We start from the raw sequence: 26,298 nt of genomic DNA, 5'->3' as shown, positions 1-26,298 counted from the left end.
GCAAAAACTACCATTCAATAAAGGTATAGTTGGGTCCTGCGCCAATCTATCCTTCATACCTTCTCTGCATAGATGCGCCAAAGAAGATAGGAAGCACACATTACACACTCAAAATGGCAGAAATTACACCAACCATATTGTTTTAAGACAACTGCATCCAATTCATAATTGTGTTAATGTTGACATTTCTGCCGCAGTTGCATCAGGCGCAACTCTCTAGTGACTGCAATGGTGCCGTAAACGTTCATGCTGGAATAAAGCATGGTAAAAATACTGAATTGTGAATTTAGAAAAAAAAAAAAAAACAACAACATAGCGATTGCAAATAATCCCTCTTATACGTAGTGAACCACCGGTGGGGATAGGGTTTTTTTTAAATCATGTAGTTCTGGAACCCTACAGCCTGAGAAGCACATGAAGGAAGAAGTCTGCACAGAGGCAGTAACTTAATGGTCATACTAAACCTAAACCAAAGCAAAGTAAATAATGTATAATAACTTCTACCCTTATTTCTCTAATAGGGCAACAGTTGATAATTATTACTTCATCTCCTTTTTATGTATTCCTACAGCAGCCACTCAGGTTGGTTAAGCCAGAATGATAGAATGGACATTATGATTCAGGCAGTGAATAGTGAAGCGTTGCTTCCTCCTCCTGCCAATATACTGAGTGCTATTATATTGATGTTTCTCTCTGATAGTGTTCAGCCCCCCAGCTGTATGGCTTGGCTCATGTTTAATGGTGACAATAAACAGACAATATTGGATTTAGAGGGTTGATGGATTCCACGCTACCAAGCAGCACACAGGGGCTGAATCCCAGATATCAATCACCTGCTGGGACAACTACTGAATCTTCTTTTATTAGACAGGAATCAGCAGCAGAGATCCCATTTCAGATAACATTACTGTACAAGCCCACAGGCTTTTATCTTGTTAGGCATTTGCAAACCACTCATGTTTGGTCTACATATACCATGGTCAGTACATAAAGTTACCCCTATTCACCCCCAATAGCCTGGTTCTCTTCTTTATTAAAAAGTACTTTTTGGGATAAACAGCTTTACCTAGAAAAGAAGAGCTACATACCACTGTGCATAATTAACATATAATGTAATTATGATTTAGGCAACACCAAGGCCTCATCCTGGAACTGGATAAAGCACTATGGGGCCCTTTTACTGTTGTTGTCTTTAGCGCAAAAACCCCTATCTTAATATATTTTTCCAACACTTAAAGCCCAAGCTTCATTTATTTACAAGAAAGACCTTAACAATTGTGATTACAGGTATGGGATCCGTTATCCGGAAACCCATTATCCTTAAAGTTTTGAATTACGGGAAGGCAGTCTCCCATAGACTTCATTATAAGAAAATAATTCAAATTTTTCAAAATGATTTCCTTTTTTTCTCTAATAATAAAACAGTACCTGTACTTGATCCCAACTAAGATATAATTACCACTTATTGGGGGCAGAACAGCCCTATTGGGTTTATTTAATGGTTAAATGATTCCCTTTTCTCTGTAATAATAAAACAGTACCTGTACTTGATCCCAACTAAGATATAATTACCCCTTATTGGGGGCAGAACAGCCCTATTGGGTTTATTTAATGGTTAAATGATTCCCTTTTCTCTGTAATAATAAAACAGTACCTGTACTTGATCCAAACTAAGATATAATTACCCCTTATTGGGGCAGAACAGCCCTATTGGGTTTATTTAATGGTTAAATGATTCCCTTTTCTCTGTAATAATAAAACAGTACCTGTACTTGATCCCAACTAAGATATAACTACCCCTTATTGGGGACAGAACAGCCCTATTGGGTTTATTTAATGGTTAAATGATTCCCTTTTCTCTGTAATAATAAAACAGTACCTGTACTTGATCCCAACTAAGATATAATTACCCCTTATTGGGGGCAGAACAGCCCTGTTGGGTTTATTTAATGGTTAAATGATTCCCTTTTCTCTGTAATAATAAAACAGTACCTGTACTTGATCCCAACTAAGATATAATTAATCCTTATTGGGGGCAGAACAGCCCTATTGGGTTTATTTCATGGTTAAATGATTCCCTTTTCTCTGTAATAATAAAACAGTACCTGTACTTGATCCCAACTAAGATACAATTAATTGTTATTGTAAGCAAAACACTACTGTGGGGTTTACTTAATGTTTAAATAATCTTTTAGTAGTCCTAAGGTATGGAGATACAAATTACAGAAAGATCCCTTATCCGGAAAATCCCAGGTCCCGGGCATTCTGGATAATGGGTCCCATACCCGTACTTGTTTTATATATATTTTTGCAACATGTATCAATTTGCCTACTAGCTACAGGATTTTAAACTTAACCTTGTTTTCTAGCACAGCACTCCCATTCTATTTGCCTGTATGTGTTGACATTTGAATTTATCTTTTGTATCAAGTCCCTGTGTGTGCAGCACTCTTTCTATTATATATATATATATACTGTATATATATATAAAATATATATAAATAGTCCAAGGGTGCAAAGCATGGTATGGGACCCATTATCCAGAATGCTCGGGACCTGGGGGTTTTCCGGATAAGGGGTCTTTCTATTATTCAGATCTCCTACCTTAAGTCTACTAAAAAAATATTTAAATAGTAATTAAACCCAATAGGATTGTTTTGCCTCCAATAAGGATTAATTATATCTTAGTTGGGATCAAGTACAGGTACTGTTTTATTATTACAGAGAAAAGGGAATCATTTAACCATTAAATAAACCCAATAGGGCTGTTCTGCCCCCAATAAGGGGTAATTATATCTTAGTTGGGATCAAGTACAGGTACTGTTTTATTATTACAGAGAAAAAGGAATTTATTTATAAAAAATGTAAATTATTTGACTAAAATTAAGTCTATGTGAGATGGCCTTTCTGTAATTTGGAACTTTCTGGATAACGGGTTTCCTGGATAAGGGGACCAATACCTGTACCAAAAAAAATGCACTGGAACAAGGACAGCACTCCTGGGATTTAAAAAAAATTGTGAACAAAATGTAAATCAAAAATAGAAAGGTTTATTACTTGACGTTTCGGTCTCACACAGAAACCTTCGTCTGGAGTGAAAAACACTATATACATACATATAGAGAGATAGAAGTATATTCATTAAATAACATAAATGGGAAAAACCTTAATTTGGTAGGCAATGAGTAATATAAGGTGCTGGTTTCACTTTGGGCTAAAATTGAATACTGTCTGCTCCTATCCAGGGTCGGACTGGGCCGCCGGGACACCGGGAAAAATCCCGGTGGGCCCCGGCCCTAGTGGGCCCCAGCGGCCCAGTCCGACCTTTGCCGGCGCTCCCCGCTACTGACTGTTCCTCCCCGACGCGTTCAATTTATACACGCTCGGGGAGGACGTCAGGCGGGGGCCCTGCGGGGGGGTTAGGGGGGCCCCTGGGGGGGGTTAGGGGACGCGGCTGGGGCCCTGCACCCCCCAGTCCGACCCTGCTCCTATCAGTTCGCTGTCTACATTTCCAATGAGAGTTGGGCTTGTCCTAACAGTCCCTGCCAGAAGCACAGTAGGAGGAGGAGAACCAATCACAGCCCTGCACTCACACAAGCACAGACAGGCTTCAGTTCCCTATCAGGTCAGGCCACAGTGCAGTGAATATAGAGCGGCCGGCCCCCCTGCACCTCCAGAAAGTATCTTAATAAAAAATTCCGCCCATGACTTAGCCTGTGTTTTAGATTTCAGCCCTCTTGTGTGCTTGAGTTTGACACCCCCGCCCTAAACGGTGAAAAATCTGCCCCATTTCACATAAAAATACTTCCACTGTATAAAGAAACGCTACACACTCAAAATAGCTTTTAGATAATTGAAGTCATTAAAATGGTCATTTTTCACACTAAATTAGGAAAACTTTGCCCTTATTCGCACAAAAATACTGTTATCTTCCAAAACCACTATGAAAAAGAAGGCGACCTAGCTCATCCCCATTCTATTCTCCTAGGGGTGACGCTTTCCAAGCCTCATTTGTAAACAATGAGGCCCCAGTTTCACATAAACACCAGCCCTAGGGCGTCAGAACTCAATTAATTTCCCCCAGAGTCCTCTCCCCTAAACTAAATCATCTCTGTATTGTTCTGTAAATCTAAATCCCTCCGCGCCTCATCACTCCCCAATTGAAGGGAAGGGCTGCGTCACGCTACGTCTGTACGTATGTACGCGGTGACGTCACAGCACCGCGGGATGAGAGTTGAGATGGCCGCGTTAGCTCTCAGGCAAAAGTTTAGGCGCTAGAATGAAGGGCGCTGCGGGATTTTGAAACAGCTGTGCTGTGTTAGTCAGTCGGTGCAGCCGGGCGGTATGTCCGAGTCCCGGGCCCTGGCCAGAGAGCGTCTCAAGGGCCTGATAGAAGGCGGGACGTGTAACTCACTGACAGACGCGCTGAAAGAGATTTGGGACGGGGAGCCTGAGTTTGGGGTATTCAGAGATGCCCTGGCCTTACTCAGAGCGCGGCTTAGGAAGTACGGGACTTCTATTGAACTGGGGCTATTGCCTGTGCAGGTTTATTGCGGCCCGTTAGCGCATCATAGTAAATAAAAACATCTCTTGTGGTTTGCCAGGCGAATATATATTTTAGAGCAGAAGGTAGTGCTTCTTACTAGCCCCTGCCTGAGGGAGCTCCTGGTGTTGCAGCCATGTCACTTGGAGCATACACATAATAAGCAAGGCTCCCCTCTCTCATTATGCCCATGTGTGTGACAGGAGTCGTGGCAGAGACTCCCCCTCCTACATCACATAGTGCACATAATGTGGTACTCGCTCCTTATGTACAAGTCTGTGGCACAACATGGCTGCCCACCCCGGTAGCTACCTCCTGCTATTGTTTCCCCCAGAGTGTGGACTTTATTAGCCTGTACCTCTGGTGGGAGAAGCAATTTAAGGCTGTTATCTGCCCTTTAATCATCCTAGTAATGAGTGGTTTTAGGGTGAAGACACACAGAGCTACTAGTAGCAGCTACTTGTCACAGCTACTAAAATAGACAATTCTGGTCATTGCTGATAATTGTCTCTATGTGTGTTTTAGCAGAGGCAATTCTCAGTATTGTCTATGGCAGGGGATTTTCTTGCATTTAGGGCTCTGGCACACAAGGAGATTTGTCGCTTGCGTTTTTTCCCCCTGGCGCTTTGGCGACAAGTCGCCACGACAATACCCACAAAGAGATTTCATGCGAGTTGAGCTCCAGGCGATCTGCTACCCATGGTACACTCAACAGTTAACCCCCCCTAATGTTTACTCAAGTCGCTCAGAAAAGGGTCTGTGTGCGATTTGAAACAGGAGATTTGAAGTAGCCTCATATGTTTTGACGCTGGCGATTTCCATTGATTTAGCATTAGCGTCTTGTCGCCAAATCGCTCTTTTAAAAATCGGCGGCGACAAATCTCCTCATGTGCCAGAGCCCTTAGTAGTCATAAAAAAGTAGCTGCTACTAGTAGCTCCATGTGTCTTCACCCTTAGAGCACAAGCAAATCTACTTGGCCGGTAGCCCCACAACCATTGGCTGAAGCGTATGCGTGCCAGTTGTTTACACACTCTCTTGCAGTTGCACCCCCTCCTAGTTAAACTAGGATTGCCATTGTTTTTTTACTATTGTACAAGCATTTGGGTCACGGGTGTCACATGTGGAGTATAGGCAGGTCTGGTCTTATAAGGGGTAATCTGTCAACTGAGATGCATAGGGTATTACATATTTACCAGCAATTACATTGCTGGTAAATTTGTAATTTTGGACCCGGCCCTAGCTGGTGATTTACCAGCTGAGCCAGTCAAATACCTGCGGTTGATAACCCTAACTTGAACCCTTGCCAGGTCCCTCTGCTTCCTGCTCGGAATTCTGTTTCTGTGTGATTTAGTGTTGTACTGTCAGTATTCTCCTGTGGCACACATGGTTATCGCCCCATATTCCCTTTGTCATCAAACAACAAACATGAAGGAACATGGGGAACACCTGTTAGGGGAAGTGGTTTCATTAACAAAGAATTCCCCTGTTTTAGAGACACGTGGGAGTCGTACCCCGAAGATAAAGCCATCTTCTCGTGGATGTTGCACCAGGTAACGCGGCCCTGGCTCTCTGAGTTCCTCAGCCAAGTCCTGCCACCCTCTCTCTTGTTCTCTGACGATTATAGGGTGGAGAATAAGGTGCTGGGTGTAACCTGCCTCCATCACATCATCAGGAACGTGGTAAGTGCTACGGTGACCAAGGGAGTAGGAACAGAATCATGCATGGAGAGCAGGAGGAACATTGTGTCTGTTCAGTACATGTCCAGGTCATAATATATGTAGTAACTAGTAGTGGTGAGTTTAACGGACAAGTGAACCAATTCAATAGAGTTCCAGTTTGTTAGGGAGTGCTCCAGTGAGCAAGATCACTTAATTTCTTTTTCTGTCCTGTGCCGTTGCACCTCTTTCATTAAATGCCATTCCCCTGGGGTACATGGTTAGGCCGTGCCATATTTCTTCATCAGGTAATATTTGCACGGTATGGCAAAAAGTACTACGCAAGCGCCCACCCCAACCTGTTCAAGAAATAGAAATACCTAGGCGGTGAAGAATGTTGTTGGGACCATGCTCCCCAGCCACTATTTTAAAATATAAAAAAAGATCACCAGCCCCTGGCAGAAGGGAAGTATTTTTGCTAACAGTACTTTACAAATTGGCACCCCCCCTCCCCCCCAGTAATTTAAGTTTTCCTTTTTTTATCTTGAAATTCTGTCACCACTCATCTGAAGAAGCCACTTAGCCTTAACCTGGAGAAATCCAGTGGGTTTACAGCAGCAGTAGGAGGGGGTTGGGGGCTGTGGGATGGTGGTGGCCAAGGCAGTGGGCCACAGGTAACCCTGTAGAACACTTTTAGACATATCACTTTTACCTTTTCTTTCTTTTCAGCCAGCTGCAGAATTACAGCAGTACAACCAGGCACAGGTTATGTACCATGCCCTAAAGAATCATCTGTATACAGCTGAAGCTGAAGTTATTGAGGTAAAGAAAGAACAGCCACATGCAGCAAATGAATAGCTGTAGAGTTGGTAGTGCTCTCATGTTTATTCAAAGTGTTGCGCAACACTAGGCAATAACTCACTTTACAGTAAGTGTGACTAGAAGAATCATCTAGGCAATCATATATTTTTGTACTGGAGAACCAAACTATAGCAAATCAGATGTCTCTTTGGAAATACAAGGACACATGCAAGTCCATTAGTCCAATATACATTTCTGAAAAATGCCTTTTTCCCTAAATTTCCACAAGCTTGTAACCTCTAGTTACCCCACTACTCCCTCAAAACATTGGCAGGATCTCAAAAGAAAATCTTTTCCTCTCTCTACACTAGGTTGTCCTCCCCTGCCTGCTTGATCTTCTTCCTGTCCTGCAAATTCCACCTCCAGCACTTGGGGAATACCAGAAAGATAAGCAGAATCCTACCGATGAAATTCTACAACTGGTCCTCACTCACATGGAAATGGAGCACAAGATTGTGCTGCGAAGGGTGTACGCTCGCAACCTACCAGCACTGCAGCAGATGTGAGTGTGTGGCCTGATTAAATCTAATAGAACAGATATTTTAGGCACCTCACACAGACACATAGGGCACTATTGGTGATGCAGCTGTTACAGGCGCACCGCTGGTTAATATCGTGCATGCTTATATTTGGAGTGCCAGTTGTACCTTCTGGAGATTTCTAATAGAGGTATAACAGTACTATTCACAAACAAGATAGAAAATGCGTGCTTGAATTGATAGGCCATGTAAACTTTATGTTCATGTGGGGAGTGACACATGCTGAGAGGCTGGTTTCATTCAAGCTATTACAGCAATGCCATTCTACAAGGAATATAGAAGAGAAGAACTTTTGCTGGTATCCTTTACTGTGTGCTCCACCTAGTGGCAGAATCTATTACATAATTATTAACCTTATGTGCTGTGAAGAACCTGCTGTTTCACAAAATGGTGATGCTTGCCCTTTTTTAGGCTGGGAGTTAGAGTTGCCCGCCATATGAAAAGACTGCTGAGTGTGATAGTTGGTTACCTAGAAGTGTATGATGAGCCGGAAGAGACTGCCAGACTCTGCATCCTGGAGACATTACAGGGAACCATTAAACTTGTATGGCCCAGGTGAGTCTTCCCTGCCTAAACTGGGCATACACACTGCCATGTCGCTAATACAGAGATAAGGGCCATGACACACAATGCTTTTTAAAGGAGCAGTAAAAGACTCCTCTTTGTTTTTTTTAAGGCATGTGGCTACTACTCCAAATTCAGGTGACAGGCCCTGTGTATCCTTTCTCTTTTTTTTCATTATTTTTATTGAATTTTATTTTGCATTTAAAAAAAGGAAAAAAAGAACAACATAACAATTTTGTATGTTACAGTTGACCTTGGTAATGACAGGTCCTTGAATGGCAGTTCCATTCTTATACATTGCTATCTTTAAAAAGATGTCGGTACCTTTGCATATTCTACTGTACTGACAACTGTATATTGTTGTTAGCTGATGTTTTAACTAATAAACTATTTCCCACTGTGTACCCTTTCTTAGTTATAGATTTTGCTGTGCACAGCTCTGTCATTTTCACTTGTCTCTTCTATTCCCAGAATGCCTTGCAGACTGACACTTCTACTTAAGGCCCTTCTAAAGCTCATCTCTGATGTCTCCTGTGATCCTGGTCAGACCCCAAAATCAGTGAGAGAGGCCCTGCTCCATAGTGCTACTGAGTGCCTCATACTACTGGACAGATGCTGCAATGGGCAGGTTAAGGTGGGATATGTTATGAGCTTACAACATAACTTTGTTTCTCTAATTCCATCGCTGCCCTACACCAGTGCTGTTCTTATATCCCCAGTAGACAATACATAGCCATTGAAGTGGTATTGACCATTTTTCTCTTTAGTATAAAAGTACACATAATTCATTCTGTATGCACAATGACATGGTATTACTGATTATTTTAATATCTCTGTTTAGGCTGCCCTGGAAGGACTCCCCTCCCTCTGTAATGATTCCCTCCTGCTACAGTGTATAAAGCAAGTGCAAGAGGCCACGTGACACTGCCGTCCAGAGGTCGAATGCCATTTCAGCCAAAATCTCCGGGCCTGGAGTCCCTCGCTTATTTGTTATATGTGGCCAAGGAAGGGGGAGTTTCAGACTGAGTTTGTAGTTGGGTTATCAGAAAATGGTAGAATGGCTACAGATTGCAGCCTTCTGCCAGAAGCACTGTGGGCATTTCCCAAACTAAAGAAGATAAATGGTGGAATATAAGAAAGGGACAGCCTTAGTGAGGTTGTTCCTGTCTTTGCCTCTTTGGGCTATCAGTTTTACCCATCCATTTCACTGAGCATTGGAATTCTAACTTAAAAAGTAAAGCAGTTTCATGGAAATGACAGATATGGGGATGGCAAGTCTGATCAGTTAATGGGTGTCAGTATTGCTTTAAATGAAAACTTTGCACCCAAATGCCTATCCCCCAAAACACCAGCAGCAAACCTGAAACTGATCACTTAAGCAATTCACATACTGATGAAACAGTATTTTCTGTGATGATGATGTCTAATATACTTGGAGACTGGCTGGTTTGTCAGTTGGACAATTTTCCAATGAGGAAGTGAAAAGGAGACTCAGCTCTTGTTAAAGTTGTGAGGCTGCTGGTACAGAATCTGTTTGTTCAGCTTGTAGCCTGTCATTCAGATACTAAACAGTATGGGCCAATTAATGGCCACCTTTAAGCTCTTCGGCCCATTTCTAATTGAGCCTACAAAGACTAAAACATTGTAGCAAGTTAATTGAACTGAAGTGGTGGAATAAACCTTGTTATTCATAACCAGATCTGTGTTTAGCTCTTGCCTTATTCCTGCTTCACTGTGTTTGTTTTATTTTCAATCATGCTATAATGTAGCAATTGGTGACATACCACTGTGTGAAAAATTCTGTACCCACCAAACCCAATTTTATCACTCATTCAGTATGATCCTAAGTAATGTACATGATCCTTTCTGAAACACTCTGCTTAACAAGGGGCTGTGTCCTCAAATTTTCCAGGATTGGTAATCAGTACCTATAATTGCACAACTTTTATCTCTGTACAGAGGTCATTGGCACTTTCCTGTAAAGCCATAAGAAATAAAAAAGGAACATTATGGAAAGTTATAAGGAGCTTGCAGCCAGCTTGCTTGTAAGACAATATTGGCTTAGGCAAAATTAAAACTGCATGCAGAGCCAGCAGTGCCTTGGCACAATCTTAAAATAATCCTGTTTTACTACTAAAATTTATAATTCTTTCCTACTCCATAAATACCTAAAAATAGATAACTATCTTGGCAACAAGTACATTTTTGGTTTTGGCTCCCCCTAGTGGTTCAAAATGTGTTCAGGCATTCTTGGCTCAAAAGGTTACAAATGTATGAGAATGCAAGGGCTCATTTATTACTATATGTATATATGATAGCTTCTCATGCCCTGTACTTACTGTCAGAGCTCTCCAGTGTCCCCCTGTTTGTGCTATAAATAGGTGCACTCCAGGGGATTCCCTTGTGCACCCCATTTCTAGGTTCAAGGCGCACCTTTGTGCTCCTTAGCTCATCATAGAATCAAAGTGTTGTGTCACCTTACTAGTCAATATAGCAATTAAGCATCCACCCCCCAACATCTTTTGCTCACAGTTGCAGGGAACCTATGCACTAAAATATCATTCTGGAAACCAACAAAAAGTTTGGTAATCTGAGCAGTCATTTTAATTTGCATGGACTCAACCACTCTGTATTGGTCACTTTCCTGATCTAGGTATCTAAAAACCACTGAACTCTCTATAAAACAGCACCTAGAGGCAGGAATGTCAAACTTACAGCAAAAGTGGGTTAAAGAGCCACATTCACGTGTGATATCATTAAGAACATAACCCCATATGTTACAAGCCCTGATATATCAAAACCGTTATTTTTGTTGGTTCCTTCCTCCAAACCCCAGTAATTCTGATGGCGAGTGCAGGGCACAATGAGGGGCTGTTCTTACAGTTCATCTTTGAATTACAAAACAGTGGGCCGGGTGGGGAATAGGGGTTTATTTAGAAAAGAGAGTTCTGAACAGTTGCAAGCGCCTCAGGTGGTGGATTTATGTCACTTTGGCTTTATGCTGTGGCTCTGTTTCTTGTTCGTACTCTATCTCCACATGCTGGCGTTTCCTGATTAATTGTCCTTTCACTGGGGCTTTGCCTTTTGACTTTGCTTTGGGGGCCTTTTCTTCTTCTTCCTCAGATGACTCTTCCTCACCGGAAGACTTTTCCTCTTCACTGCTGGCCCCAAGTTTATCCATGTCCTGTACAGAGAAGGGCAGATTTAGCACACAGGCATTATTCAGAGACAACCAGCAAAGTGACATTCAGGAACTATCATTTGTATAAGTTACAAGTCTATTAATCCCCAAGCCCCACCCCCAATAAGTGGTTTACTGCCACCATCCCATTTTCTCTATTCTGCAGGATATACCTCAAAATCACTCAGGTCACTTTCATCAACATCTTCATCTTCCACAAACTCCCTCTTGCCGCTCTCCTGCGAGATTAAACGTCAGTGTTATTAATACAGCAAATGCAATGGATTCTACATGCTTTTTAGCTCTGCGTTATCTATTCTATGGGCTGATTTACCCAAATGTGAGTTTAGAGCTTAATACATAAAAACTTACCCATGTTCTATTCTTTTCTATAGGATTTTTGGAAGCAAATCTATCAATGGGTGAAAGGGTTCCCCATTTGATAAATAAACTTCCAAAAACCCCACAGGAATGAATAGAACATCAGTGAGTTTTAGGTATTAAGCTCTAAACTGACATTTTGATAAATCTAACCGTACGTATTCATGTTCCGCAGCATCCTTACTTCATCATCTTCCTCCTCTTCTTCCTCAGATGACTCAGAGGCACTTGCATCTTCCTGTTGTTCCAGTGCTTTATCAAAAGCTTGAATGGGGAAGTTATAGATATCTCCATACTGTGGGAGAGAGGGAAAGCACATTAGTAAAGCCAGTGACACACACAGCTACACAGTAGGAGGCTTAGAAAAGGACACATTGACTTTCTGGCTTTCTTACTTCCAGTGTTCCCAACAGGACACCCAGGCAGATGCTGCTGCCCCCTCTGTACGCTGTATATGTAACGCTGTATCATAATTGGGATGTCCCAATGGGTCCCTAACTCACCAGTACGTGGGGAATCAAGACTCAAGGCCACTTAGGTTGAAGGCCTATTTGCTCCTACTTACATCTTGAAGCCAAACTTAAAATGTAATTGTGATAAAATTTAAGGTGCACTAGATATTTGTGGAGCTATGGGTGAAAGGGTGCTTTGATATGCATGTTACCTTGTTATGAGCTAAAGGGACCTGAATAAACGTTGGAACTCAAAGGGGTGCTCAAGCTGAAAATGTCCAACAACCACTGGCATAGGGTGTCCCCTGCTGTACATTATATATGTGATAAGATGTTCCTCCGTTATATTATAATTATATTACATTATAAGGAGGATTCCACTACTGCATAATATATATCATACAAGGAATCCAATTACTGCACATTATGTATATGACACTGGGCGTCCCACTACTGTACATTATATATGGCACAGTGCACGCTCCTACTGTATATTATTTATGGTATACTGTATGCTATATATCAAATAGGGTATTCCACGTCTGCATATTATATATCATATAGGGCAGTGATCCCCAACCAGTGACTCGCGAGCAACATGTTGCTCACCAACCTGTTGCTCTCAGTGACCCCAAACCAGGTATTTTTGAATTTCTGACTTGGATTTAGATTTACTACCAAATAAAGCCCCCTGTAAGCTGCTAGTGTGCATAGAGGCTGCCTAATAGCCAATCTTAGCCCTTATTTGGAACCTCCATGAGCTTTTATGGTGCTTGTGTTGCTCTCCAAGTCCTTTTACATTTGACTGTGGCTCATAAGTAAGGGTTGGGAACCCCTTAAAGAGGGTATCCTCCTACTGTACATGTGAAATATGGTATCCTGCTACTGTACATTATACAATGCATAGGGCATGCCCCTACTGTACATTATATATGGGACAGACTATCCCAATACTGTACATTATACATTGAATAGGGTATTCCACTACTGCATATTATATATAATATAGGGAATCCAACTACTGTACATTATTTATGGTGTCCTACTGCTGTATATTGTATATGGCATTGGGTGTCCTACTACTGTACATTATATATGGCACAGCTTGCCCCTACTGTATATTTTATATAGGATAGGTTAACCCTCTACTGAATAACACATTACATCCTTTACATTATATATAGGATAGCAGATCCCCTGCTTTATATAAGGTAAGTAGTATTTAATGCCTTCCCATACACTTCCTAAACTCTTGAGATAACTTAAATCTCTTAGCAAACAGCTACAGTCTTCCATCCCTGATATCCTGTTCCGCCCACTCACCGCTCCCTGTTTGAGACGCTCCAGTAATTCCTTCTCTATCGCATTGTCCAGCTGGGCAGCCACCAGGGCCTTTTCCTGCATGAGCAAAAAGAGCAATACAGTTAGAGAGTCACGGCACCTCTAGGACACCTATCCAGGCATCCTGAATTGTCCGGCACAGAACAATCAAGCCGAAATAATGAATTACCTCTCTCCGCTTTTCTCTCCTCTCCACCTTCCTGCTTAGGGGAACCAGCTTGCGCCTGCATGATTAAAAGAAATGGGACTAATTAAGAACCGAGATGACTAGGTGCTCATTTTAACTGTCAGTTTTATTGCCTATGAACCCTTTATACAGATTACTAGTAAATGCTACTGGCTAATTGTTGCTATGGGTTACTAGACAAGGTACAACATTGTTCCATTTTATGACATTTGCCCAATAAGTATTAAAAACTAGCCAATTGGGAACTTACTGCCTCTTGAGTGTGAGCTTGCGGATGCGGATCAAGTACTGGGTGATTTTGGTGAACCTTTGCTTGCACTTGTGCCTGATAAAGCGCGGCCAATAGATCAGGCTCTCGTCGATCTGTTCCAGCGCCTGCTCGTAATTCTTACTCAGTCGTACCTGCATTAAAAGCACCCCTGCTTGTTACATTCCTCTTGGCCATGGAGCAGCCATATTGTTTGTTACAGGACTTACCCTCTCCCACATCCGAGCTGGAAAGGCTGCTCTCTCTATGGTCTTCATATACAAATAGCAGATGCCTGTGGGCAAGGGACAGTTTGAATAGGAGAGAAGGATTAATAACATTATTGGTCACAGGCGTTAGTCTGCACTACTACTGTGTACATAAGGCACCCAATAATACTCACTGCCCTCTGTATATAAATGCAGAATTATGTATAGGGCTCATTGGGAACAAGAAAAGTCTCATATATGAAGAAAGACGGGCCAACCTGGGGTTGTTTACGCTGCAAAAGAGGCTCCTTAGGGGGATATGGCCACTAAGTATGATTATATAAGGGGGCCTTATAATAAACTCTCTGCTCCCTTATTAACCAGCAGATCTCTGCAGAAGACATGAGGGCATCCATTGCTATAAAAGGAACAAATGAATGGAAAATTGCTTTGCATGTTCTTCTAAGCACTTTTGACAATTTACGTAATTTTCTGCTTTTCAAGATATTAGCAGTTTTTACTCTATTAATATAATGAATTTAGCGCCACCTGATGTTCCTTTATCAATGACAGGCTAAAGTCGGCAGAAGAAGAAGTTAGTAAGAAGCGATCACAATATTTCCTCCTATCCCTTATATATATTTTCTGCTGACTGTCCCCTGTCCTCCGCAGTGAACAACAGGTGGCGCTGTTGTTTTAAATTTATTATATAAGCAGTGTAAAAACTGCTAATAGTTAAAAACGAGAGAAAAAAAAAGGTATGAACTGCAAAAGTGCTCAGATCACTCAGCAATTTTACATGATTTTGTTGCAATTTTATTTTGTTTACCTTTTCTTTTAAGTTTAAAAAGAGTTGGTTACAGTGAGAGTTGCTACAGGCAGATGCAGTAGATTGTCAGTGACACCCCTGATCATTCACTATGATATTCTGCAAGTAACACTGCAACTATCACACACAAAACAGAAACACTGCCTTATTCTATTAAACACATCCCTGCCTTTAGCCCAGTGCAGCAGTACCGGATACACACCGAGCTGGGACAGTACCCAACATGCATGGATTCTGGTCACTGTCTCGTACCTTTCTCCTCTTTGATGGTGGCATACTGGCTGTTGGCTAGGGGGCAGGCTGAGCGATTGCACAGCCCAGTTATGTTGTATTCATTGCGGCAGAAGTTCTGTGTCTTTGTTCTGAAAAAAATAAATAAAATTAAAGGGGAACTTCACCCAAACACAACTTAAGCTTTTTTTGAACAGTAAACATAATTCCAATCAACTTTGCATTATATTTCAATTAAAAAATGTGCAGCCTTTTCATAATTGGTATGGAACAGTTCCATAAGCCCTGCCCCTTTTCCCCTGCTGATCTGGCTGACTACTTTGAGACTCAAATGTAACAGTAGTCAACTGCCCTCAGCCTGCATCCTCCAAATCCCACAATTCCCCGCACACGTCAATAAGGAAAGGAACATCACTGTGGGTTATGTAGATCCTGTCTGTAAGCTGTGGAGAAGTTTTTGCAATTTGTAACATCAATGTTTTAGTCCCTCCTCCCCTACCATGATTTTTTTTTTTTTTTTTTAAATTTGACAATTTTTATTATTTCTTCATTACAATAGACATAACAATCACCTAACATGGGTATAGCCTTTCCGAAAGTTGGTCGCCTTGTAAATCTAGCCTTCAGGCCATACAACCCCCTACCATGATTTCAAATGATGCAGAAAGACAGAAACTGTTTTGCAGCTGGATTTCAGCACATAAAATGTTATTTATTCATACTTTTTAAAGGAACAGATTATAGTGATAGGTATATTTGGGGATTTGGGGTTTCGCTGTTGTGTGGGGCTCTTTAACAAATTTGGGTTCAGAAGCTCAAGTTCCCTTTTGAGCACTGATTCAGACAGAATTCCCAAAAACAAGATTACAATGTATTATGACGAGGACCAGGGGCTGAAAACAGATGAATTATCAATAAGGTCGCTCTGGGCCTATTTAACTTGCAATGCCCTATTTAACCTCCCATGTGTTTTTTTTTTTTTTTTGCAAGGTAAAATATGAGCATCAATATGACAATATGTCAATTGGTGTAAAGTGCAATCTGAGCACTTCTACAATTTACAGCAGCTCCCAGTTTGAAGTTGTAGCAGCTATTGGACCGCTAGGGTCCAATTTACCCTGGACACCAGGCAGTGGTTGGTTAGGACCCTCCCATTCATGATATTCGAATAAAAGTAATAAAGAAATCAATGTAAATTACAAATGTACTCAAGAAAGCACTCTGAGCAATTTTACTTTAATTAAAATGGGATTCCGTTCCCATCAATGCATACATATAGCCCCCATACTGCTCTATGTGGTATGCACTGACAGAATACTGTGCACAGTAACATTAATATAACTGGCAATCTGTGGGTTCAGGCAAATGCCAGAGGGGCTGCTGTAAGATGCCATAGACACTCACTATTTAGTGGGCACAGACTGCCAGTTTGGGCCTGTTTAGATATCTTGATGTTGCCATTCAATGCCAAGGTCACTTACTTTATTTTGAATGAACAGAACTGCTTGTTCCCAACCACATCCCAGATAACCTGGAAGAGAAAGAGAATATTCTGTTAGTTGGAGGCTGATTGCTTATTAATCATGCTTTTGCTACATTGTTTTAAAAGTCAGAGCCAACACTACAGCAACAGACTCAGTTCAGACAGACAGTTTACAAGCTGGGTAGGTTATTTATATAAATGTAAACAAAAAGCTTGTGCTGTTTGTTCATTTCTGCAAACAAATGATTTAAAGGCATTGCCGACACACTGAAGTGCTTCTTCCCCTTTGCAAAGATATTTATATAAATGGACACAGTTGTGCCCAGGGCAGCAGAGAAGACAGAGTATAGGGGCACATTGTACCAGGGAAGGTACTTATTAAAAGGCAAATCAAGTGGTAAGGTGTTGTGTACGATCACAAGTACAGCTGCAGTCTCCCTAAATTGGGGAGTCAGTAGTGTTAAAAACCCACTTATTATAGGTACTTGGGTCAGCCGTCTTTCCCAAATTAAGTACAGTTGTGCCTACTAGCACTGCAGAACTTTGGATCTACTTGCACCTCCGACATAGGTAGTAGTTCCAGGGTTCCCACAGAGGTTAGCGTCAATCACTGGGGCACTGGGGACTCAGCACCGGACTTTAAGTGCAACACAGATCAAATGGAATTGCACTCGAAGTGCAACTGCGCAATACTGGTATTTCTTCTGGTGCACCAGTCTGGCACAACAGACCCCTCCTAGGGAGGTCTGCCTTTCATACCACAATGGTGCTGTAAATAATGGTAAGGAGTACAGCAACTACCCTGAGCCTGGGGCACTGGCAGGGGCGCTTCTGCCATTAGGCGAGTTGAGAAAGTGTGCATAGAGGCTCCTAATAGCCAATCACAGCCCTTATTTGGCTCCTCCATGAACTTTTATGGTGCTTGTGTTGCTCCCTGAGTCTTTTTACATTTGACTGTGGCTCATGAGTAAGGAAGGTTGGGGACCCCTGCTCTTGTGCCTCCTAATGACTGTGTATCACTGGGTAATACAGGCTTCCAAAGAGGTTCTGCAGCAGCTTAAATCTTATATTTGTATTTTCTTTAGCTGCCACGAACTATATACAAATATTAATAAAACGATATGCCTGTATAACACAGATATTCAATATGAACCTCCCTAGCCAGAATACGACGCTAAAGCTAAACTTAAGCTCCAATGCCCCGATCCCTTAAATAACTACGATCGCACACAGACTGGTCCGGTTGGCTCTAATGTGCCGCTAAGCTACTCACATCATCGTGCTGCATCCCGGCGGCTGCTTAGATCACGTGTCTCACCCCAGAGCCGGTAACGCGTGTAGCGCCTCAGTGCGCGGCCATCAGTCGGGGAAACCTCGCGAGAACGGTAACTTCCGCACCTTCAGCCTTGCCCGGAGACTGCCCCTATCAAACATGGCCGCCGCGGCCTCAGACACAGGGCCTGGCCGGCTCCAGGTTACAGAGCGCTGGTTGGTAGATGCGAGTGCATACATTGTACATAATTAGCCGCTGTTTTTGAAATATTTTCGTCACTTTTGTAAAACTGTTATTGAGTACTAAAAGAAATTGTAGTTTTGTTTCAAAATTTACAGCTGTCCTGAGATGAGAATATAATTGGTCGCTATGAGGTGCATAGCATGTGGCTAGAGTCCGGTCCCTGAAATGTGCGTTTAATCTCCGATCCTTCTGGTTCTTACATGTGATGAGTGGGTTATCACACGGCTGTGTGAGATGTGCCTTCCCGACTTGTTACGACTCGGCATAGTACCCATCTGATCAAGAACCTGAGATAAATGGAAAGTTATAAAAGGAAAGAAATATAATTGTTCTTTGAGAAGGAATGTAGTCGAAGTGTATTGTGGTTGGATGTGATTTATTTTCTGGCTACAGTTGTTGTTGGTACCGATTTGTGTTTCAAAAGCCTGGTCTCACCAGTGAGCTTTAATGTGATAGGCTGATAATCACCCTGACAGTAAGCTGCCCCCAAAAACTGTGTTTAAGGAATATGTGCATTTTTATAAATGTATGTCGTTCTACTAAAAACTACCAAAATGCAAATCTGGGCTAAAGTGGCTAAATAAAGTGCCACGAATATAAGCCCCGCCCACTGCGCAACAGGGTCACACTGACTGATGCCCAGCAACACACCCGTTATTGCCCCTACTTCAAAATATATATATATTTACATATGGGACATTAAAGTATTTAGTGATCCCAGCATTTTATGGCGCTGTCGCCCCAGCATTCCATATCTCATTATCCTGGCCCCCAGCCTGTGACACTGTGTGAATGCAGAAATGTTTGGCCCACTGCCCCATGGTTCATGACAGGAGGGGTCATTTTTGTATGACTAAATCACTAAGGGGTGCAGGAGTGTGGCCCTTAATGTTCATGTAGCCTGCACTTGCACCCCAGGGAATGCTGCAGGAGCAGAGAGCAGCATCACAAAGTCACAACTGCCAACATTTCACAGTGGTTTAAGCCATCATTTTGGCCCCTATACACAGGCCAATTAGAAACCTGCTCAGGCAGGCTGCATAGAACCCCGGTGTCAGATGGGGCTACCACACTCACCCCCTACACAAACCTCTCTCTCCCGCTGCATGAACGTCTCCCCTAACGCCCCGCCGCAATATCCCTACCATGTACCCCCTCTCTCACCCTAGGCCTGCAGATCTCAGCCATCAGGCAAGGTGGGCCTGCAGATCCCGGGCCAGGAGGGGGCCATGGGGGCCTGCAGGTCCTGGCCAGCAGGGTTGGCGGGCCCTGGCGGCCCAGACCCGACCCTTGCCGACTGTACTCCCCTGAAGGGTTAAACTTATGCTCGCTTAGGGGAGGATGTTGGGTAGGGGAAACTGCGAGGGGGGAGGTTAGGGAGGCTTAGCGGGGGCCCCTGTAGGGGGGGTAAGAGAGGCTCAGCGGGGGCCCCTGCAGGGGGTTAGGGGGTGCAGGGGATGCGGCCGGTGGGGGTACCTACCGGGCCCCTGGGGCGGCAGCCCTGGTGGGTCTTTGCACCCCCAGTCTGACCCTGCTGGCCAACAGGGAGGTATGAATGCAGCAGTCCTGCCCCACCATGTAACTTCTCTTTCCTTCTGGGCCCACAGATCTCAGCAAATGGAGGGGTGGTCCCAGAGATCCCAATCAGCAGTCCAACCCTCAGAGCATATGATGCCAATGGTTCTTTGAACTATAGGCATGGGATTCCTTATCTGGGAAACCTGTTATCCAGAAATCTCTGAATTATGGAGAAAGACTCCATTTTAAACAGATAATTCAAATCGTTGCATGGGTAAGAAAGGTAACTTCCCCAACAGCCTTTCCAGGGAAATGTCCCTATTAAACATGTCTAACGTGGCCTCAAAAGCAGGGCCTGGCCGGCTCCCGGTCAGAGAGCGCTGGTTGGTAGATGGGAGTGCATACATTGTGCATAATTAGCCGCTGCTTTTGAAATATTTTCGTCACTTTTGTAAAACTTTGAGAACTATGAGAATTTATGGATTTATTTCAAAATCTACAACAGCTCTGAGATAATTGAAAAATTTGTCGCTATGAGGTACATAGTATGTAGCTAGAGTCCGGCCCCTGTAGCGCAATGGGAGCATTGATCCTTCTGGTTCCTACATGTGATGAGTGGATTTTCACATGGCTGTGTGAGATGTGCATCCCGAACTGTTACGACTTGGCACAGTACCCATCTGATCTGGAACCTGAAATTAGTTCAAGTTAAAGAAAAAATATGTTTGTTAGAAAAATGTTATGTTTTGTTAAAAATAATAGTATTCAGCCTGTATTTGGGATAATATGGATTTGATAATTGCTGTCTGTTTTGGTGATGAACTGTGTTTACAAAAGCTGCACCCCAGAAAGCAGTGTTGTTTAGTCTGACAGGCCCCAAATGCCCCTGACAGTAAGCTGACCCCAGGGCACTGTGTGTATATGGAATATGTGCATTATTACAAATTTAAATTGGTTAATTATGTCTTTCTACTAAAAAGGGCAAAACTGCAAATCAGTGAGCTAAGAAATAAAGTGCCACAAATCTAAGCCCTGCCCGCTGTACAATAGGGTCACACCCACTGATGCCCAGCAACACACCCGTTATTGCCCCTACTTCAAAAGCAAAAATATGTATATGTTCATATAGACAGTGATCCCAGCATTATTATAGTGCTGTCGCCCCAGCATTGCATATCATATTGTCCTGGCCCCCAGCATCTATAGCACAGTGGCACCAGAATTGTATGACATGCTGTGACCCCAGAAATGTTTGACCTATTGCCCTCACATTTCATGATAGCAGGGGGTCTTTTTGTATGACTAAAGCACTAAGGGTGCAAGAGTGTGGCCCTTAATGTTCATGTAGTGAGCACTTGCACCCAGGGAATGCTGCAGAAACAGCGGCCAAGGCAAGCAGTAAGGACAGGGACCCATTGTGGGCTTTATCTCATGATGCTCCCAACTTAGAAGAGAAGCCTATGTGCCATTAACTTCGCAAATGACCACTACAGTTTTTTCATTTCCCAGCATTTTACAGTGACTCAAGCCATCATTTTGGCCCTAATTACAGGCCAGTCAGAAGCCTGCTGAGACAGGAGTGACTGACTCAGCAGCAATTGTCTAGACCATAGCAAGTTTTATTAATTGGGGCTTTATGTGCTGCACAAAGCCAAACTGGGGTGTCCTGGACCCACTGGCGCCACCACCTTAAGGTGGTCACTATGAGGTACATAGGGCCTGGCTAAAGTTTTGTCCCTGTAGTGCAATGAAATTACTGATCCTTTTGGGTTTATGTGATGAGTGGGGGAGGGGCTGATAATGTTGTACTTACATATTTGTGTACTTTCATTCTGTAATAGAGAGACTTTGGTTTAAAATGTTATTTCTTTTGTAATTAAAAGGCGTTTGTCTTAATAATGAAATAAAAAAATCACACCTGTGTGTGACATGTGCCTTTCCAAACATATCCCATGACCCAAGAACTTGATGATCTGAGAATTCACTGACATCCCTGCATTGAGTTCCCTGGTGTGCAGACAGGTCTGTGATCCTTCTAGTTCCTGCAAATGATGTATGGGGTTTCACCTTGTGTGTAACATGTACTTTCCCAAATTGTTATCACTTGGCACAGAACCCTTCTGACCAAGGGCTGACATTAGTTCATGTATTAGGTATTGTACTGAATAACAGATTAATGTGTTTTGACTTTATTTTGGTTTGCTTGCTACTGTTTTGGACAGCTTGATATCTATAGTATGCCAATGCCTGATATATACAGTATATGGATTTACAGAGTATGTTGGGCCCACAACATTACTAAACTGTGTTTTTGAAGCACCTCACCCAACCCAGTGCTCCTCAGACTGCAAGGTTAAAAATGCCCCTAACAGTAAGCCTACCCCAGACACCATATATAAGTATAAGTCATTACTGACTGTTAGGAAATGTCTGTAAATTGCCTCAAAGCTAATACATGTTCTTGGGTACAAAGAGCAAATATATGAACAGTTTGATGCCCAACATAGGACTACTAAAGTATGTGCAGACTCTGATTTGTGGGCAGACTATAAAGGCCTGGGACTTTGGCGGCAAATATCAGGGGGGGGCGACATGCTGACCACTAAGGACTGGACAGGTGACATTTGAATCCCCAGCCCCTAGTGGCGGCAGGCGGGACCAGCAGGTGGGTTAGATTGGGTGCAAATGGCAGGGGGGTACAAGTAGTGAGAGGGTGCAACCAGAAGTGAAGCCTAGGGGCAAAAAAATGAAAATCCATCCCTGAGTATGTGACATGTAGAGGCCCCAAAATAAAAAATAAAATAATAAATAATAAAAGAAGTTCTTACAAATAGTCATAGCTGACTCTTTGACCATTACAGAAACAACACATTGGTTGCATACAATGAACTTTCCTGCCTCGCCCCCCAATGCTGCATTTAATTTATTCCCCTATATCAGTCAAAGTTGGGTAGGGTGGGCCGGGCACGAATATCTAAGTAATTGTGGCTTGTCGTTCCATGATGGAGAGGACGAGTTAGCTTTGTCACGGGTCGACAATTTGTCACCCAGCTATCACTAGTGATTGTGTCTTTCAATAAAGATCTACCAAATTGCAAATCTGAGCAGTGTCTGAAGTGAGCTTAAAAAAACACCCACGATTGACTGCCAACATGAATGCATTTCATAGCATAGATGCCCTCGTCATTTCATTGGTCTTGGACCCATCAGTATGTCTGAGAGTGGCCCTAGCATATATAGCATGGTGGTGCCAGAATTTTACGATACAGTGTTAACCCAGAAACCTTTGAAATAGTTCAGGAAACACAGATCAGAGACCTGGGGCAATATTCAGTGCAGTATGTCCTTATAACCAGCAGGTGGCAGCATCCCTGACTGCACTAGGCTAAGTGCTTAATACCCAAATCAATTCCCAGTCTGTATTCAGTATATATGGGAGTAAGACAGCAGGTATATGTAGTGCCGTACAAAATTGTACATCTTTTTCCTAGTCAGTATGGGTGGGAATGGTGTCTTTTTGAGCACAGCAATGGTTTCTTTGCAAAAAATGTCATTAGCATGTGTTCCTCAAGTACAAGTCATGTTCATGTATAGCTAAACACGCAGGGCTATGGAGTCAACCTTTTATGGAAAAAAAAACAGCATTCCTATACATTTACCTTTCTTTCCTATTATTAACATTAGGATCCTGGTTTCTTCCCTATTAATAACATGAGCACCCAATATGCAAGGGGCAGTACCCAGTCTTTTTCCGATGTGCTTCACCAGCTTCAACTCCTCTGACGTTATCTTTTATAGATTTCCTGTGATGTCAGAAATGGGTGGGCCGGTCACGCGTATATAAATGGTGGCGGTACTGTAGGACATATGGGATGTGGGCTGAAATGGCATCATTTCTGCAGAAGTAACATCCATTTATTAATTCCCAGGCTCCTTTGCATCTGTGCCACCCATACTTAGCACCTTGCCTTTTATGAATTTAAGTAATTTATAATGCATTTTTGAGAGTTCACTGGTTATATCTTCTATTTCACTCTATATAGGGTTGCCACCTTGATTACCAGCCAAGGTCAGGGCTGGTATTACCTGGAATTACCTGCTGTTCCTCCCCGGTCCGCCCCTAACAGGTCAGCCCTGTACTGTCTAATAGCTCTCTCCCACCCCTGCCCAACTCACCAAGATTTCTAAAGCACTAACCCCCCAGTATGTCCTGTGCTGCCCCTATCACATCATTGCTGTGCCCCTTTTAAGCCACAACCCCACCCTTTCACGCTGTTTCCCTTCCCATTTTACATTATAACCTCGCCTCTAGCTAAAGCATGAGGGTCAGAGGGAGAGATTTCAGCTTATTAGTAGAAGGAAGAGGGTTGATGGTTCCTTAGTTGTAACAACTTGTTTTATGATTAACCCCCTTACTGCTCTTAAGATCATAGGGCTTTTTACTATGTTTATAATAACCCTATGATCTCAACAGCAGTAAATGGGTTAATCTGAATTATAACAGGTTTTAGCAACCAGTGACAACTAAGGAGCCAACAACCCTCTTCCTTATGCTGAAAAGCTGCAAACATTATTTCTTTAGAAGTTTTTGTCCTTATGACAAACTTTCCTTAACACTGACAGATGCAGTGTGCCTAACAGAGTCATATAAATAATAGTGTTTATTTGGGGTCTTATCTGTTATTGGTTTGTTACCTTAAGACAAATAGCTGCAGATTCTTCAGAAGTTGGCAGGCTAGCATATTGATTAAGAGAGCTGCAACTGCTTTGTCCTTATTTACTAATACTATAACTCCTCTGGCTAGACACTAGACCCTCCTTCTCTGTTCGGCTTTGGCATAAGCAAAAGGTGGCAACCCTTGTTGATGTTCAGTTTACTGTTGGTGTGTTGAGGAAATGGGCTTTTGTCTGCTTTAAAATCTATACTGCTTAAAGAATGTTTGCTTTGGCGTTTACTGTTCTTGAGTAATTATGGATTGGCCTTCATTAGAGATGGTGAGTGCTGACTTACTCTTTACCTGCTTTCTGTCTCAGCATGGCAAGGAGGAGTCCAGCCTCACTGCTCTACCCTTTCTAATAATATGGCTATTCTTCTTTTTACAATTGTATCTAATGCCTTATGTTTTTATGTTTTGTGGACAGTATCCTCCCGTGGCCTGAAGGAGTCCTCACAGCAACTGTATGATATGGGGAGCTCCATAAGGAAATTATTTATTAGCTGTAACTCACTGTATAGGGGTTGTCTCCTATATTCTTGTAGTAGTTCAATTTCATCAAAAGCAAATTTACCAGAGCAGGGACAAGAGGGGAGGTACCCACATCCACTGTCTCCTCTACCCCATCAGTCACTGCCTAAACCACCCTACCATTGCTTGCCATTACCAGGCTGCTCCCGTACCTGGAAACTATGCTACAATTTTTTTTCTGGGAATTGCACCCCACCTACCCAGTTCCATTTAAAGCCACATACAAATGTTGCCTACCCCTAGTTCAAGCCCTGCAATTAACCAGCTTATATATTTGTTTTTACCCTCCACTCTGGTGTCCTGTTGCCTCCAACATAAAACTCCCTCTTACCCCTGCACTTCCTGTAAAGTATAAGCTTTACACTGGGTCTCTTCCCTTTGTATCAGTGTAAATGTATTGACATCTCTTTCTGTTTCCCTCCAGGGTAGGTTGGCACCTTATGATGCCACCTGAGATTTCAAGTAAATACAAAGAGCATAGTCTTCAAAAATAGATTTTTTTTTATTTTTACAAATTACATCATCATCGTTATTACATTGTCCCAGTATCATTGCCATACTGTTACCTTTCTTCCAGCCATTGACCAACTCTCTCTTTAACTATCAACATAAAGCTTCAAATCCATACAGTACAGTACAGTAACACAACAACACTATATGTTCCTGTCTTGTATGGACAGAAGTATTTCCAGGGCTGTTTTACTTGTGATGAGGCCCAGGCAAAACAAAATATAACAGCTCCATCCGGCTACAGCCTGTGGTACCTCGGCTGCCACTAAATCAGTTTTTCATACTTCTGCACAAAGGGGAAACTACTTTGCTATAATTTGAAATATCTTGGTACATACTGCAGAACACTAATGGGATACTATACACATTGCTGACCAATTAGCCCTCTGATCCACTGTATCCACCACAAAGCTTCATGGAGAGGCACCCATCAAACTAAGTGACAAGAGAAAAGCTGAACAAAAGCTCAGACCTGGGGGAAAAATGTGTAATTTTATGAAAAACTATGGGTTATATATAATGACATAGTACCTGAGAAAAACTCTTGATTTTCGTTTAAGCCTGTAGGTCAAGCACAGGCATGTTGTTTGACTTCTGACAAGAGCTTGTGTCATCATTTCATCCCATTTAAGTGCTCGCAGGCACTACAAGCTTTGTGTTAGGCTGAGTTGTTTAAGGTCAAGCCTTTATATACTGGACTATGTAAAAATACTGTATGTGGTTAATGCACATGTCTACAGATGAACTGAAATGCCTTGTGCAGATTCCTTGCAGTTGACATCATGGCTATAGGTTTAACATGAA

The 26,298-nt window shown here is 42.5% G+C and overlaps 2 protein-coding genes and 3 non-coding genes across 5 annotated transcripts; 4 read left to right on the top strand and 1 right to left on the bottom strand.

The window, feature by feature from the left end:
- The first annotated feature begins 4,204 nt into the window (after window positions 1-4,204).
- On the top strand, window positions 4,205-9,862 carry tti2 (TELO2 interacting protein 2). The gene is made up of 7 exons (XM_002932694.5): window positions 4,205-4,505; window positions 6,037-6,223; window positions 6,929-7,021; window positions 7,372-7,562; window positions 8,011-8,154; window positions 8,635-8,797; window positions 9,005-9,862. Exons 1-7 carry the CDS (start codon window positions 4,345-4,347, stop codon window positions 9,083-9,085), a joined length of 1,020 nt encoding a protein of 339 aa, XP_002932740.1. The 5' UTR covers window positions 4,205-4,344; the 3' UTR covers window positions 9,086-9,862.
- Window positions 9,863-10,744: 882 nt separating this feature from the next.
- mak16 (MAK16 homolog) lies at window positions 10,745-18,057 on the bottom strand. The gene is made up of 10 exons (NM_203596.1): window positions 17,978-18,057; window positions 16,703-16,752; window positions 15,243-15,352; window positions 14,183-14,247; window positions 13,956-14,107; window positions 13,688-13,742; window positions 13,501-13,575; window positions 11,910-12,020; window positions 11,518-11,583; window positions 10,745-11,347 (listed from the first exon to the last, which is right to left on the bottom strand). Exons 1-10 carry the CDS (start codon window positions 17,990-17,992, stop codon window positions 11,144-11,146), a joined length of 903 nt encoding a protein of 300 aa, NP_988927.1. The 5' UTR covers window positions 17,993-18,057; the 3' UTR covers window positions 10,745-11,143.
- A 346-nt stretch (window positions 18,058-18,403) lies between these two features.
- On the top strand, window positions 18,404-18,501 carry LOC116409866. The gene has a single exon (XR_004222124.1). It is a non-coding gene; the product is annotated as a small nucleolar RNA U13 (small nucleolar RNA).
- A 1,826-nt stretch (window positions 18,502-20,327) lies between these two features.
- On the top strand, window positions 20,328-20,424 carry LOC116409867. The gene has a single exon (XR_004222125.1). It is a non-coding gene; the product is annotated as a small nucleolar RNA U13 (small nucleolar RNA).
- Window positions 20,425-21,767: 1,343 nt separating this feature from the next.
- LOC116409868 lies at window positions 21,768-21,864 on the top strand. Its single transcript, XR_004222126.1, has one exon. It is a non-coding gene; the product is annotated as a small nucleolar RNA U13 (small nucleolar RNA).
- Window positions 21,865-26,298: the final 4,434 nt, after the last annotated feature.

This window comes from Xenopus tropicalis, chromosome 3, assembly GCF_000004195.4.
Source record: "Xenopus tropicalis strain Nigerian chromosome 3, UCB_Xtro_10.0, whole genome shotgun sequence".
Taxonomy (NCBI): Eukaryota; Metazoa; Chordata; class Amphibia; order Anura; family Pipidae; genus Xenopus; species Xenopus tropicalis.
Note: the sequence above shows the minus strand (reverse complement) of the source record. Positions and strands in the feature narration are given on the sequence as shown.